The sequence below is a fragment of the Myotis yumanensis genome, unplaced genomic scaffold (assembly GCF_028538775.1).
Source record: "Myotis yumanensis isolate MYYU_CA2020_CCGP unplaced genomic scaffold, mMyoYum1.0.hap1 SCAF_14, whole genome shotgun sequence".
Taxonomy (NCBI): Eukaryota; Metazoa; Chordata; class Mammalia; order Chiroptera; family Vespertilionidae; genus Myotis; species Myotis yumanensis.
The window spans coordinates 18,346,995-18,363,684 of NW_027223765.1; the positions used below are offsets into that span (position 1 = coordinate 18,346,995).

A 16,690-nucleotide genomic window follows, 5' to 3' on the forward strand; every position below is an offset into this window, starting at 1 on the left:
CAGTAGCAGAGCCAAGACTTTTATTTTTTTAATTTCTATCAGACTTTATGTTTTTATTGATTTTTAGAGAGAGAGGAAGGGAGAGGGAGAAGGGAGATATAGAAACATTGATGAGAAACATTGATAGGCTGCCTCCTGCACGCCCCCTACTGGGAATTGAACCAGCGACCTCTTGATGCATGGGTCAAAGCTCAACCACTGAGCCACACCAGCCGGGCATCCTGATTTATTTTTAATTTTTTATTACAGAATCTGCAAATATCTAAAGGTAAATAGGAAGAGATCTAAGTGGATTTTGATTTTTGTTCTAATTTCTGTTCTTCCATCCTGTTAAGGGAGTCCTAATGGCTAATTATACTAATACGAGAGTTCTCTAAACATTTTTCTATTTAGAAGTTTTTCTAGTTCAAGGTATCCATCGTCTGGCCAATGACAGTAGGATTTTAATAGCGACTCAAACACTAAGCCTTTTATGGCGTAACCAAGGAAGCAAAAGGTTCCATAAAGAACACAAAAGATACAGCCCTCACTGATCCAACAGTTTATTTGCAGAGTTAGCCTAAGAAAGAAGGGAAGCCCTGTCTTTCACCAGCTATTCTAAACCACAGGAAGTCACAAGCTTCCCCCTATTTTGAACAAATAAGTTTTAAGATTCCCTAAGCATGGGTCCATAGCCCGTTCGGCTGCTCACCAGATGCCTAAGCATCTTTCAGCTGGTGAAGATAATAGAACCTCTCTGGAAGGAACAGGATTCATAGAAAACAAGAGTACTCAAACCAAGTTTTTACCAGAGTCACATTTGCCCAGGAAACTCATTTCACACATATTTTTCTCTTGCCAATCTAAATGTAGAAGAGAGAAAAAGGACTCTTACTGCTTCTAACTTTCATCGAAGCCCACAAACACGAGATCAGAGGCTGACAGGGTAAAATGCTTACCATTTTCAGCCAGCTGTGGTCAGATGTCCATTATCTCTTAGTTGCAGCAGTCTAAGGAATAAGCAGTATTCCAGCCAGTGAATTCTCCTGGCTGGCTCTCCAAAACTGGGTGTGTGTGTGGGGGGATGCTCTAAAACAACTTTTCCTCCCATCTCCACCTCCTAAATTCTTCTAGCTGGGCTAACAATCAAATTAGCAGAGACAGATTAACAGGAGAAAATCCAATTTTTAATACATGAACCCAGGGAATTCACATATGCTTGAAAATTCCAAAGACAGTGAGGCAGCATTGGGTACATACTACATTTTGGTCAAAGGAGGAGGAAAACAGGATCTTAGATTTGAAAAGTGAGAATGCTGATGTACAGTAGTTGAGGAAGAGTAGAACACATGGCAGGCAAAACCTCGCTAGGCAACTCGGAAACAATGGGCCCCGGGGTATCTAGCTAACAGGCTCCTGCTTGGAGGCTTCCTGTCTGTGGTGGTTATGCTGCGGTCCCCTTCCTGAGGCAGGCTTTGCCATCTGAATCTCTTAGACAGGAGGAGTCAAAAGTTCTGAGTTTTGTTTCAGAAGAATTGAGTTTAAAATCACTATTTCAAAAGGCAAAACGTTTGGTCCCCCTCATTTTCAATGCAAGGTCTTTTCACCTCCTTTGTGAAATTTATACCTAGGTATGTTCTTCTTTTTGTTGCAATTGTAAATGGAATTTTCTTCGTTTCTCTTTTAAATAGTTTGTTGTCCCCTAGCTGGTTTGGCTCAGTGGATAAAGTGCAGGCCTGTGGACTTAAGAGTCCTGGGTGGGTCTGGTCAAGGGCATATACGTATATGCCCAGGTTTCAGGCTTGATCCCCAGTTGGGGGACGGGGGGAGCATGCAGGAAGCAGCCGATCAATGATTCTCTCTCATCATTGATGTTTCTCTCTCTCCCTTCCTCTCTGAAATCAATAAAAATATATTTTAAAAAAAGATTGTTGTTAACATATAGACATAACATTTTTGTATATTGATTTTTATCCTGCAACTTTATTATTTCTAATAGTTGTTGGTGGTCTTTAGAGTTTTCTACATATAAAATAATGTCATCCACAAATAGTGAGTTTTACTTTTTCTTTTCCCCATTGATTTTTAGAGAGAGTGAGAGGGAGGGAAAGAAACTTTGATGTGAGAGACACATCAACTGGTTGCCTCCCCCACTGACTCCAACTGGGGCCAAGGATCAAACCAGCAACTGAAGTACATGCCCCTCACCAGGGAATTGAACCCACAGTACTTCAGTCTGTGGGCCAACACTCTAATCACTGAGCCAAACTGGCCAGGGCAGTGAGTTTTACTTTTTCCCCCAATTTGGATGCCTTTTATTTTTTTCTTGCCTAATTGCTCTGGCTAGAACTTCCTACAATGAATAATCATTTGCATTTACTATTTTGTACATTTTAGCATATAATTGAAGATCAAGCAGCAGGGGATCTTGAGTCAAAGAGTAAATATGATGCCTTCCATAGGAATGGTATGAAAAAGCCTGTTTCTCCATCCTTGACAACCATGTGTGATTAAACTATTGGGTTTTGTGAATCTCCTGGGTGAGAATGGTAGTTTAGTAGTTTAATTTCCCTTAATATAAATGAGGTTGCGCATCTTTGGGCTTGTTTTAAAATGATCACTTTGGCTGTTGTCAACAGACAGGGACAAGGTGAATAGCAAGGAGCTTAGCTAAAATGCTACAGCCCTGGAGCACTTGGACATTGACCCCATTGGAGAATTGAAGAGAAACCAGCAAAGGAATCTAAGTGGCCAGTGAGGTCAGAGGAAATCCAAGAGATAAGGGTGTCCCAGAAGGCAAGAAAGACGTAGGGCACTTTAGAGAGTAAGGAGTAATCACAATGGGGAAAAAAGGAGACATATGTACTACTATTTGTAATACTTTAAACGAGAAAGTAAAAAAAATAAAAGTAAGGAGTAATCAAACTATGTCAAATGCTGCAGATAGGTTAAAAAAAAGGGGGCGGGGGGAGATAAAGAAATGGCCAGCCTTCAGTAACTTAGAGGTCTTAACTGTTGTAGTAAAACAGTGAGATAGTCTGATTGGACTGGATGTAAGAGAACTGAACACAACAAACATAGCTCTTTGCTAGTTTTGTGTCAGAGGGTAAACATATTGTCTTATAAAGGAACAGAGAGGAGCTGGAGGATTTATAAAGAGTCTTGTTTTTATTTAGGTGAGACATACTGTGTGCTAAGGCTTAGGAAGAGCCACACTCAAGGGGCCAAAGAGCTGCATGTGGCTCGCAAGCCGCAGTTTGCCGACCACTGGCCTAGGGGATGTATGTGAAGATGAAAATCTAGGTGATGAAGGATGATTGGAGGGCTTGAAGAGACAGTTCCTGCTGAGAAATGGGAGAGACTTGCCAGGAAACCCAGAGCTCCAGGGTGTGCGTGCTCCTCCATCCTTTCAGGAAGGCATGGCCTTAGAGGCAGGAGCACAGCAGTGGCTCAAAGGTCCTAGTTCAAAGCTGTCCCCAGAGGAGCCTTCTATGACAGCTCTTGGTGCACTTCCTCCACTTTCACATTATTGTTTTATTGGCTTTACAGTCAGTATCTGAAAATCTGGTTGTTGTTTGTCCTCCTTCCTTTCCCCTCCCTGGGGGCTTGTGACTGCTGGTTTTTAATCACCTGAAAACAGGTGCCTGGTATATAGTAAGCATTTGTGAACGATTGCCTTGCATTTATTGTAAAATATTCCTGTTGGCCCATATGTTCAACAAATATTTAGTGATTGCATTAGGTAACTTTCTATGATTAGGAATAGTGTGAACAGAACAAAAATTTCTATGCTCATAGAACTTAGTTTCTAGGGGTGCGGAACTCACAGCTCCGGGAGTCAGTCCTCTGGTGTATTTTGAAATACGTATAGGGAAACAGCACACAGTAGATAGTGAAACTGAAATGGAGGCATATTTCAGTCACACCTTTATCTGCATCCTAGATATGAATTTCCCCAAGTCTAGCTTCCATTCTGAGTTAACTTCACCTGTTGCTAATTTAAAATGTTTCATAACGGCCTATAGAACATCTGCATCTTCGAAATTTATCTGTGTTGTTGAAAGTATTACAGATGTCCGCTTTGATTTTTCCCATTGACCCCCTCCATTTCATACCTGCCCCTCCCAGGCATTCACCACTCTGTTGTCTGTGTCCATGGGTCATGCATATATGTTCCCTGGTTAATCACCCCACTCCTACCCCCCTTCCCCCACCTTCCCTCTGAAATTTGTCGGTCTGTTCCTGGTTATATGTCTCAGGATCTATTTTGTTTGATTCCACACGAGTGAGATCATGATACTTATTTCTCTCTGACTGGCTTATTTCACTCAGCACAATACTCTGCAGGTCCCTCCATGCTGTCTTAAAGGGTAAAAGAGCCTTCTTTTTAACTGCCACATAGTAATCCATTGTGTAACTATACCACAGCTCTTTTATCCACTCATCTGCTGATGGGCACGTGGGCTGTTTACAAATCTTAGCTACGAACCTCTGTGTTTTTAACAGAAATGCATTACAGGAGGAGTCAGGTTTGTGTCCTACTGTGTTGTCATTCAGGTTACCTCTGAGAATCAGTTTTGTTGTACCAGATTGTTAAATGGGACAATTTTCTTTTATTTCTCCATTTTGCCTAGGAACTGATGATGTTGGCAAAGTGTGATCTTTATATCACTTTTTCTCTCAGGTAGCAATTGTCGTATTAGGAAACAAGCTGGACCTTTCTGAGCAGAGACAAGTGGATGCTGAAGTGGCACAGCAATGGGCAAAAAGTGAGAAGGTGCGACTGTGGGAGGTAACAGTTACAGATCGGAAAACTCTGATTGAACCATTCACTCTCTTGGCCAGCAAACTTTCCCAGCCCCAGAGCAAATCCAGCTTTCCTTTGCCTGGGAGGAAAAACAAAGGGAATTCTAGTTCTGAGAACTAAAAATCAGTGCCACAATTGTTTGTTGAATAGTGATTGTCCTTAAGTATCTGTGAACATATTTAAAATAGGCCATTTGTAGCTACTTTTGGTCTGGTAGAAATCCCTAAGGAAGCAATTTAATGCATGTAAGGCTATAATTAAATTATTTGGGCTAAGCTTATTATTGCCTGATATGAAATAATATATTTGCATTCTGGTTGCTTGAAACTTGTCCCTGATATTAGCACCTTTGTTATTTATATATACACACCTATAAGTAGTGTCCCTCCCCCTTTAATGTTTCAAAAGCTATCATTCTGTATAACTTTATGCATTCTTAGCTCAAATATAACTTTGTTTCCAAAAAATTCACAAGTCATTTAATGCCTAGAATTATAAACTGGCATTTTTTGTGTGTCCAAATTGGATCAAACAGTAAACAATTTGAATGCTAAGCTGAATTTTATCTAGAAGAGATCTTGCTAAATAGAACAAACCCTGTGGTTTAGCTTTGTTCAAATTACACATTTAGCATGACTTGAAGTAGTCGGTGGTATAAATATCTTCAAACTGTTTCTTTACAAAACTGCTAGGCACATAAGGACAATAAATCTTGTTTTCCACAAGGAATACTATACCTCCTGGAATAGTTTTATGGACATGTAGTCAGTCATGTGGATAAAATGTATCATAAAAATACTGGACTACAGATAGTCTTCAAGTTGGATATCCGAGTTTGTGCTAAGGTTCGCTGAAGATTTTGGCAAGATCTGAGCAATAGAGCTCACTGTATTTAGCAAATTTCAATTTTGTTACTAATTTTAAAGGTAGGAAACAGGCTACTTAGTGGTTTTGATGTGAAAGCAGTTAACTATTTGATTTAAATATAAAACATGAAATAAGCTGTTCAGCAAAGAAATGTGAAAATAACTAGTAAGTTTTAACATCGTCAATGGAATGCTTTTAGATTAGGCTAGTGCTACCACTGCATAATTCTTTAAAATTTCTCATCACAAATACATTTTTTGGTCTAAAATTATTGCTTAGATAAGGCTGTCATTCCCTATCTGCTCTCCCACTTACAGCTTTTCCCCCTATGTATTTTACATAGAAAGATAAATACTTTTACAATTATTTTTAGATAATATACTAGATCATCTTGCAGCTTTGCTTTTTTCTACTGAACTTAGATCGATGCTGGAATGGTACCATATTCCTTTTAAATGCTTAATGAATGTGTATGTACCTTCACTCCATGCACCTGGGTGAGTTTCTCTGGAGTAGATACAAATAGAATTGCCACATCCACTTAGGTGCTGTCAAATTGCCCTCTAATGTGGCTGTACTAATCTATCCGTGAGAGATCCCACTGCTCATGTACTTGCCACCAAAGCATCTGCAACTTGGAAATGCTTTTTAAAAGATGCATCTTTGAGTACATTTTTGAAAGGTGACAGGTTCAATTATCTAAGCTTTTCTAAGACACCTCAAAATCTATCCTGCAAGGCTGTTGTATAAATTAGAGTTACATACCAATCCATTCAGTTTGCAATTACTTCTAGGTTGCTTTATAGCAAAGATCTGGTTTAAAAGAAAATGAATGCAGGGATGTTAGGTGGTTGTTTTAATATTGTTTATTAGCACAGTAACAAATGCAGACTTAAGTGGTCTGCAACATATAACCAATCCACTGAGCAACTCCTATTCCACGCCTTACAGTTAACAGCTTAAGGTATTTTACTACAGGTTTTCAAACCTCTAATCTTTTCACAATAAAGTAGAGCATATAAAATAAAATACATAACTACTCATTTCCTAAAAGTGTCTTATAAGCCACATGTCCATTTAAGATGAGATGACAATCTCTAAAAACTGTTAAATATCAATATTCCCTTCCAAGAAGGGAAAACAAGTTTCAATTTTTCTAAACAAAAAAGTATGCAGTCTGGAAGGACTTTCACAGAAATGGCCATGTGTGTAACCTGCACAAAATTAAGCTGGCTTAAATTTACAGACTATAAACAACCGAATCCAAAGTCTATTCTTCTCTGTACTACATTTTAGCTTATATTGCAGAACTAATAACAATTTAAATGTTGCTATTACCAATTCTGTCTACTGTAGCAAGATACCTTAAGTTACAACAAAATCTTAGGAAATAAGACTGAATAATATCTGTTATAGAAATACCCTACTCTTTACCAACTCCCACCCTCCCCCACCCCTTCAAAATCATAAGCAGCTCTCTCTGTGACAGACAAATAATGTAAGAATTGTGAAAACCCAATTTATGTAGCGTATCTCTTGGTCCACTGTCTGGCCATTCTGTCATGTTCTGCTCTGTTGGTCATATACTGAGTGGCAATACTTCCCACCAACGGGTCGGCTGGAAGAAAAGAATGTAGATTACTTTGGAGAAAGGAAAAGAATATTTTAGGTCTTAGCAATTAAATTACTGGCAGCTTGGAAAGAAATGTACCAAGTACATGTGATCAAATCCATCTTTGAAACACCACCCTATCGTATTTTGGGTAGTTTAAAAAGCTACTCAAAATATGGCAAAAAAAATCATTATCAAAATAGAATGCTTTATCTCTTTTGTTCATTCCATTCCTCTCCCAACAACCATGACCCAAGCGGAGGGATTTTTCCCGTCATGTGTTAGGGTAAATTCAATAGAAACTGGAATGTACAAGGCCCCAGACTACAACGAACACCCAGCTGTGTTCACATGGCCTTTCACTCACTCAGTGGCAGCAGTTATGACAATAAATACTGTGTAGTCCTCATGGCTGTTGTAATGTAACACTATTTAACTCTACACTGTTACCCAAAAAGAACCTGGACTTTAAGTATAGTGTTTCTCTGAATCCTAAATAGAATCTTTCATAATTAATTGTATATTTGCTTCCCCACCCCTAACATCACAGTCTGGTAGTCAATAAATGTGTGTAGCAAATCACACTTTCAAAAATGAACACTACCTCAGTAACCAGGTATAGGGTAAGTGCTCAGTAAACCCGCAGACGGCTCAACACTTAGAACTCTGATTTTTTTTTTTTAAGAGAAATATGCAGGGTGGGGCAAAAGTAGATTTATAGTTGTGAGTACACATAACAATTTATTCTTTATTAATTAATTGTATTGTAGAATAAATAATCCCACAACTGTAAACCTATTTTTGCCCCACCCTGTACGAGGGAGAATGATGTCTGTAGTTTAAAACACCTTGTTCCTAGAACACATTAATTAATGGTGAAGTTGCTGCATTTTTCAACTAGATTGATTCAACTACTAGACTGAATTTCTCTTGATTAAAAATACCTATTTTTGTCCTTTGAAAGGTGTTAGAAAAATAAAATTTTGGTTTATGTGAAAACAAGTGTTTTTCAGACAAGGAAGAATACAACAAAGTAAAGAATTATTAACCTTACCGGGATTACAGTCTGTAAGAAGTGAGCAGATAGAAAGGAGGACTTTAGAAATGGTTAGTGCTGGACTCCAATTATCTTTCAATATGTCCAAGCAGATAACTCCTTGACTGTTAATATTACAGTGATAGATTCTTGTCCGAAATGTAACCTAAAAAAAAAAAAAAAAAAAAAAAGATAGTGTTAAACAGAAAGCATCAAACAATGAAGCTTTTTACTAAATTACCTTTTCAATTGAGTGGCCCTAATTAAAAACTTGTAAAAACAGTTTTTAAAAAGGTGAATAACACTAACTACAGCTGGTAAGAGATAGGTTAAGAAACTATTTGAGATTAAAAAGTATTAGCCCTAGCCGGTTTGGCTCAATGGATAGTGTGTTGGCCTGCGGACTGAAGGGTCCCAGGTTCGATTCCGGCCAGGGGCACATGCCCGGGTTGTGGGCTTGATCCCCAGCGGGAGGCGTGCAGGAGGCAGCCAATCAATGATTCTCTCTTATCACTGATGTTTCTCTCTCTCCCCCCCTCTCCCTTCCTCTCTGAAATCAATAAAGAAATTTTTTTAAAAAAGTATTCATTGTACAATCTCATGGACTGTCAATTTCATTTAAAAATGTTCATCAACAAAAAGCAAGGTCATTTAAACATTTCTTAAATTCATCTTTAGCAGTTGTAATGTTGTAATTCATAACACCTCCAAGTTTGAATAGCTAATTGCTTGCTGACCTCTTGTGTTAGCTGGTAGTACTACAAGGCCTCAAAGTAAGCTTTAGAATCATAAAGGCACTTAAACAATGATCACATATCCAAAAAGCTGTAATAAAATTAGGACATATTTGCTTTTGCCTTTTCTGACCTTTACATCAGATTCTGTAGATACCCTGTACAGAATTCACTATAATGGTATCGCCACAGGTGAGGAGACAGACATAAGCCACATGATCTTGGGCTCTTTTGTTTGGTTTAATTTTTGTTTGTGTAATACCCTGGAATCATTCCAAAGTAGAAATAACCTATAACCTGACTACTTATTTTTATTGACAGACATTCAATCACTTCTTGCTAAGAGTCTATCTACCCCATCCCCAAAAAGAGGTTTTCCTTCGGGCAGTCTGAATGCGAATCGCAGACTGGTGACTGTCACAGGAGGAAGATGGTTTGGGCAGTCCTTCTGTCCTGGATGAGAAATCTGAAGCCTAGAGGGAACGGATTGTAGCGCCACCAAAAGATGACAAGGAACAAACCCGAGGCTTTGGTGGGATATCCTGATTCGTATTTACTCAGTGCACAGACATTTTGACACGATTTTTAACTGTTCAGAAACTTTGAGCATAAAATAGGGGATTAATTGCTATGTCACTATAAATACAGTAGTCCCCCCCCTTATCAGTGGTTTTGCTTTCCATGACTCCAGTTACCTATGGCCAACGGCAGTCCAAAAGTATTAAACGGAGAATTCCGAAATAAACAATTCATGTTTTAAACTATGCTCCATTCTTAGTAGCGTGATGAAATCTCACACCGTCCAGCTTGGGATGTGAAGCATCCCTTTGTCTAGCAAATCCTCGGTGTATACGTCACCCGCCCATAGCCATCGGGTGGGTTTTTCAGATCAGCTGTCAAGGTATTGTAGTGCTTATTCAAGTAACCCTTTTTTACTTGCTGCTATATTCACCTGACTTTTATTACTGTGTGTTATATTGTTCTTTTTTAAAATATATTTTTATTGACTTCAGAGAGGAGGGAGAGAGAGATAGAAACATCAATGATGAAAGGGAATCATTGATCGGCTGCCTCCTGCACATACCCCACTGGGGATGGAGCCCGCAACCCAGGCATGTGCCCTTGGCCGGAATCGAACCCAGAATGCTCTATCCACTGAGCCAAACTGGCTAGGGCTATACTGTTCTTTTATTAGTAGTTCTTTATCTCTTATTATGTCTAATTTATAAATCTGTCATAGATATATATGTTTAGGGGAAAAAACAGTACAGTTGACCCTTGACTATAGGTTTGAGCTGTGTGGGTCCACTTATATGTGGATTCCCCCCGCCCCCCATAAATACTATAAATATATTTTCCTTTCCTTATGATTTTTTAAAATATATTTTTTATATTGATTTTTTACAGAGAGGAAGGGAGAGGGATAGAGAGTTAGAAACATCGATGAGAGAGAAACATTGATCAGCTGTCTCCTGCACACCTCTAGGAGGGGATGTGCCAGCAACCAAGGTAATTTGCCCTTGACCAGAATCGATCCTGGGACCTTTCAGTCCGCAGGCTGACGCTCTATCCACTGAGCCAAACCGGTTAGCCCTTATGATTTTCTTAACATTTTCTTTAGTTTATTGTAAGAATACATTATGTAATATATATAAAACATACAAAATATGTGTTAATTGACTATTCCTCGATAAAGGTTCCAGTCAGCAATATGCTATTAGTAGTTAAGTTCTGGGAGAGTCAAAAGTAACACGTGAATTTTCTACTGCACAGGAGGTCAGAACAACCTCCTCGCTGCTCAAGGGTCACCTGTATATGTAGACTTAGTATTAGTACCATCCATGGTTACCGCCGTGTTGCTGGGGGGGGGGGGAGGGGGGGGGAGATCAACTGTAGCGGGACCAAACAAAGCCCTTATTCCTAGAAATGGTCTCTGCCAAGTGAGGCAAAGTCAACCCAAAAGGAGTATTTTGTTTGCATTCAAATGTACTTAGAGATTCATTAAGTCAGCAATTTTCAACTGGTGTGCCACAAGAACTTTTAAAACATGCAATACCTATTGATATTAGGGGCACTGACCTCTTTTTCCTTAGATTGTTAAGTTAAAAAATGACAACAGCTAACACAATAGCCATCTGGTGTGAATGAATCAAAATTATATCTATCTTGTCAGATCGGCAACAATATAGAATTATTGGTGTGCCGCAGAATTTTAATAATTAGTTGTGTGCCATGAGATGAAAAGAGTTGAAAATCATTGCATTAAGGTGTATTACACAAATCTATTTTTTGTGTGATTAAAAACAGTTTTAAAAGCTTCAATAATCTCTCATGGGAATATGTAAATTTTAGTACAAATCAGAGGAATCTCTTACCTTCGGCGGCTTGAAGGGGTATTCTGGTGTAAAAGTGATATCAAGGAAGAATACACCACCCTCATACACAGATCCTGGAGGCCCTAGGATGGTTGATCTCCACTCATAGATGTTATCGCCTTTGGGACCAGCACTGAAAAGAATATATCAAAAGGTAAGTAGATGGAGGCACCTCCCAATTTTCCCAGTGTATTAAGAAAGGAAAAAGATCCCCTCTCCTCTCCCTTTTTGTTTAAAGTGTGGAATCTCTCCACAAAACAGACATACCTTTCAGATACAATCAGATACAGGACTGCACCAAACCCACCAGCCTTAGACCAAGTAAGTTGAGTAATAAACTAATGTTAAGCCCATTCTTAGCTTACTTAGCTGTGAATAAGCATGAAACCCCTCAATTGTCAAAACCTCTCAACACATAAGAAAATGTAAACAATACTCCAAAAAATAAGAAACACCTCTCAGCACACAGAATTACAATAAATTAGTGACAAATTACAGCAGGTTGTTGCTCATAGCACATCATATCTGACCCACTGATGGGGGTTCTTCCTTGCTCTTTGCATCTCCATAATCTCACCCTAGGAGGAGTACAATAGTTAGCAGTACTTTTTACAATGTGAACCATGTTGGGAGGGAGAAGGAAAACGATGACAAGTATCTAATTATAAGTTACTCAATTTTCATTTCAGTATATATTAAATTCCATAATCAGGTTCTCTAAATATTCTAGTTGAGACGTTAATCTACCCCTTACCTGTTAAATCAGTGTAATTTACACTTAGTTATACCATCATTTGGCCATACTACCCTTCCAAGGCACTGTGTTGGCTCACAGTGCTCTGTATTCAGAAGTACATCAATACAAATATTTTCCTTCCAATTCCAAGACCTATGAAGAGCTTAATAATCCACCCAAACAAGTTAAGTGTAGTGCTCTGATACTGAGAATAGTTTGGGAAATGGTCTTAGTATTAGTAAAATACCTTCTCACAGCACAGTGGTAACACAGGTAATGACATACAGTGGTTAACTTACACATTTTCACCTCAGATTTCTCAACCCTAACTAGAGTAACACCTGCTTTAAGGATAATGATCTATATCAGCCAAACTAAATGGTCTTTACTTGGAGAGACTTATATACCAGTCAATACATAGAATAATTTCTAAAAAAGCAGGCAGACTTGCTGTTTTAAATAAATGTCTAGTATTAATTGTATTCATTCACTCAAACACTTAACTGAATGACCATGTATTAGGCGGAGCGTTAAATGTTAGGGGTTTCAATAATGAACAAGACAAAAATGCCTTGTCTTCAAGATGCCCCTTATATCTAAGTGGTTAGACATGAGGTCCAATTCCTTCATTTAGAAGAAAGATGAGATGAAGAGGGAAGGGAGAGAAAAGACAAAAAACACCTGTCTACCTGTGGCCCTATACCAGTGATGGCGAACCTTTTGAGCTCGGCGTGTCAGCATTTTGAAAAACCCTTAACTTAACTCTGGTGCCGTGTCACATATAGAAATTTTTTGATATTCGCAACCATAGTAAAACAAAGATTTATATTTTTGGTATTTATTTTTTATATTTAAATGCCATTTAACAAAGAAAAATCAACCAAAAAAATGAGTTCGCGTGTCACCTCTGACACGCGTGTCATAGGTTCACCATCACTGCCCTATACTGTACTTTCCTCAAACCACCATTGATTTTTTTTCACTGAGAAGTGAACTAAGTAGATGAAGACAATACTAACAGATTTTGCAGATATAAAGATGAACTGTCTGTCCTCTTTGGTCTAGTTCATGATTATCTAAGACTTAAAGGTAAAAGGCTACTCTAAGCCACCCTACCCTTTTTTGAGGAACGAATGCCATCTAAAACCCAGTACCGGCAGGTAGCATTCCAATCTGCTACCTAAAACTCTTGCAATCAAAATCATACACTTTTCCTCAGTCAGCTTGGTGATACTAAGAAAGAGACCCAGAAATAACTAGAGTAAAGTCAGTCTAACCCTAGACTTAGTCCAATTTTGCTGGCCCTTTAGTGTAGGAAAAAAGATAAAACAACGAAGGTGGAATAAAAATATGCCACTATAATCAGGTTTTATGGATTGTACAGAAAATTGGTGGTTTCCAAACTTCACTGTTCATCGAACCAATCTATGGAACGCTCTAGGTGATTTGGCTCAGTGGATACAGCGTCGGCCTACGGACTGAAGGGTCCTGGGGTTGATTCCGGTCCAGGGCATGTTCCTCGGTTGCAGGCTCGATCCCTAGTAGGGGGCATGCAGGAGGCAGCCAATCAATGATTCTCTCTCATCACTGATGTTTCTCTCTCTCCCTCTCCCTTCCTTTCTGTGATCAATAAAGATATATATTTTTTAAATCATCTACGGAACTTTAAAAATTAAGTTTAGAATATCCAGAGGGGACACAAGAATCCATATATTTATAAAGCTCCCCTGGTGGTCTTTAAGCAGGTGGTTTGCATTTGGGAACCACTGGCTCAGGTTACGGGATGTAGGACCAGTTTAGAATATGACCTTTAACATTGTACAGCTCATCACCATAAGTAGAAATCCAAATCAAGACTGCCACTTGTTTGTAATTAGCTTTCACTTTGGGTGTAAACTTTTCTGAAAGTTCAGAAAAAAGTATGGTGAAAGGGAGTTCAAGAATCAAAAACACAACATGAACATAGCTATGTAATAACAACAAAGAAAAACTGTGCCACACTTCTGGTAAAGGGAAAAATGGAGAAGAAAGGTGGGTTATAAGAAAAATAACACTAAGTGAAATAATACCAACTGCAGTTGCAGACATAGAGCATGAACCAGGAGTCCTGGAGAAGAGTCAGGGGTTGGGTCTGTACTGTGTGGGTTCAACTGGGGCTTGGGGATTACTGCGAAGGGTCTGAGAGCACACTGGAAACACCATTGTGTCCTATAAACACTTGAGATGCTAATGCTGTTTAGGAGATGAATTCATGTAGCTTTTTATCATATGTGTCTTCTTAACCAGAGAATGAAGTAAAAATTATGATATCCTGGCCTGCAAAACTTTTACTTTTGCTTCTTTCAAGTTCTCACTGGAAAAGTTAGGATCTATAGACCCATTTGACGGGGGATGATGGCAAAAGTTTACAACTCCCGGAAGGCCACTATTAAGCACAGGAAACGAGAGAATCTTATGTGAGCCTGTTCAGGGAAAGGTCTGGTCAAGCACCCCACCCATTTCTCTATAAAATGATTAATCAGGTTCCCTCAGGTCGGCGTATGTTTTACCAGCCTTCTGTCCCCTTCCTGTAACAGAAGATACTTTTGGTTCCATAAGAAGTATGACTTCAATTTCAAAAGCTGGTCGAAGTATACTTTAGAACAATGGTTTTCAACCTTCCTAATGCTGCGACCCTTTAGTACAGTTCCTCATGTTGTGGTGACCCCCAACCATAAAATTATTTCCGTTGCTACTGTAATTTTGCTACTGTTATGAATCGTAATGTAAATATCTGATATGCAGGATGCATATCACATTTCATTTTCATTGTTCGCGACCCACAGGTTGAGAACCGCTGCTTTAGAATGACGTATTTAGTTCAATTCTTATTCTAAGGGATTAGCAAATATGGAAAGTTCTACATTGGGAGGGGTGGAGGTTGAAATTAAGGTTTAAGGAAAGATGAGAACAAAAAAAAAATACATACCCGTGTTTGAAGATATTTGAAACTTTATTCAGAATCTTTGCATAAGGCTTCATGAGCAAACTCGTTGCTCATACAAAATGCTTTTCTCACATCACAAAAACCCCCAAACTCCCACATTTCAGCAGTAGCCCTAGAGCAGTGGTTTGAAATTGGGGATGATTTGCCGCAGCCCCTCCACCTACCTGGAGACACTTGGCAATGTGTGGAGACATTCTAAATGTCACAACTAGGGAGGAGGGCGCTACTGGCACCTAATGCACGAGGCCAGGGATGCTGCTCAACATCCTACAATGCAATGGACAGCCCCGTCCACTCCCCTGCCCCCCTCAAAAGAATTTCCTTGGCCCAAAATGTCAGAACTACTAGTAAGGTTGAGAATTCTGCCTTAAAGTAAATTTGCTCAAGGTTAAGCTAGTAAAGGGGAAAGCTTCAGTTTTGAATCCCTGTTGTAGATTCCAGTGCCTATCCTCTTATCTTTGTTTTACTGCTCTGTGCCTGGTACAGAAAAAAAAAAAATTCACTATAGTTATTTTTAAAAGTTAGGCTGGCATATACACTAAATTCCTACAGACCACTGCTCCTCACACCGTGATCCCTGGCCAAAGCCACATCAGCCTCCTCTGGGACTTTGTTAGAAATGCAGACTCTCAGGCTCCACCCCAGACTTAGGCATCAGAATTTGCAAGGTCCCCAAATGATTCCTTTGCACATTGAAGTTTCAGAACTCAGCTATAGATGACATTAAGTGATAATAACTACTAACTTTTCCTAATCTTCTAGATTTAAATGATCATATGTATTATCTAGCTCTCTCCTTCACTGTTTATAATTCTTTGCAGTAAGAAAAGTTTCAATCCTGGTAATGCTGTATGTAGGAAGAGAGCCACAATCAGATCTATATTCCCTATAACTACTCAAAATCCATTCTTAATTTACTCTACTTTTGCTAAGAAATTCCGAGAGAATGATAAAATAGGAATGTAGCAGTCTACCAAAGGGAATCCCCATCTCCCACAGGGTCTCTCAACAGACATGCTCTCTAGGGAATGCAAGCTGCCTTCTCCATGAGGTCTACTTAGCACACCCAGAGGAATTTTATGAAAAAGCAAACAAAGAATTTCTTGTCCTCAGCACCCCTTCATAAAACGGTAGCCATTAGTCACCTAGAAGTGAGTGGCAGGAGGAAATGTCTGAATTTGAAAAATCAGAAAACCTCACTAAGATGACTAATCAGGCTAGTGACATGGAGAGTGATATGAACAAGTGGAGCAATCACTGCCATAGTCCCAATAACTAAGTAAGCGTGCCTCCTCATACAAGGTGGTACTTCTAGGGATGTACCAGTCACGTTACTGTCCCTTGGGAAGACCTTTTAGACAAGGGCCAACCTAAAGGACTCCCAGAGAAGCTGGTGCCCACTATGAATTCCCCATCAGCAGTATCCAGTGTATCTAAGCAGCTATGCTGGAACAGGGTGGGCCCAAATGGGAGGGAAACTAACTCAGAAACTTAAGGCCTAAAACAACATGCCCATGCCCACCAAGAATGGCCTTCCCACAAAGCGCATCCAAAATCC

The 16,690-nt window shown here is 39.2% G+C and overlaps 2 protein-coding genes across 6 annotated transcripts in view; one reads left to right on the forward strand and one right to left on the reverse strand.

Moving 5' to 3' along the window:
- The window catches only part of NKIRAS1 (NFKB inhibitor interacting Ras like 1), a 30,302-nt gene that overhangs the window by 9,822 nt on the left and 3,790 nt on the right, over positions 1-16,690 (forward strand). For 2 of the 4 annotated variants that reach the window (XM_070433328.1, XM_070433327.1), the window contains exon 4: positions 4,664-8,511. In XM_070433328.1, the coding sequence (XP_070289429.1) occupies positions 4,664-4,906 (243 nt within the window). In that variant the 3' untranslated portion in view covers positions 4,907-8,511. Of the gene's footprint in view, positions 1-4,663; positions 8,512-9,356; positions 10,884-16,690 lie in introns of those variants that run through there. The other 2 variants (XM_070433329.1, XM_070433330.1) reach the window with 2 other exon arrangements.
- The window catches only part of UBE2E1 (ubiquitin conjugating enzyme E2 E1), a 55,688-nt gene continuing 45,499 nt past the window's right edge, over positions 6,502-16,690 (reverse strand). The window contains exons 4-6 of one of the 2 annotated variants that reach the window (XM_070433326.1): positions 11,411-11,543; positions 8,320-8,467; positions 6,502-7,271 (exon numbers count right to left, since the gene is read on the reverse strand). In XM_070433326.1, the coding sequence (XP_070289427.1) occupies positions 7,174-7,271; positions 8,320-8,467; positions 11,411-11,543 (379 nt within the window). In that variant the 3' untranslated portion in view covers positions 6,502-7,173. Of the gene's footprint in view, positions 7,272-8,194; positions 8,468-11,410; positions 11,544-16,690 lie in introns of those variants that run through there. The other variant, XM_070433325.1, reaches the window with a different exon arrangement.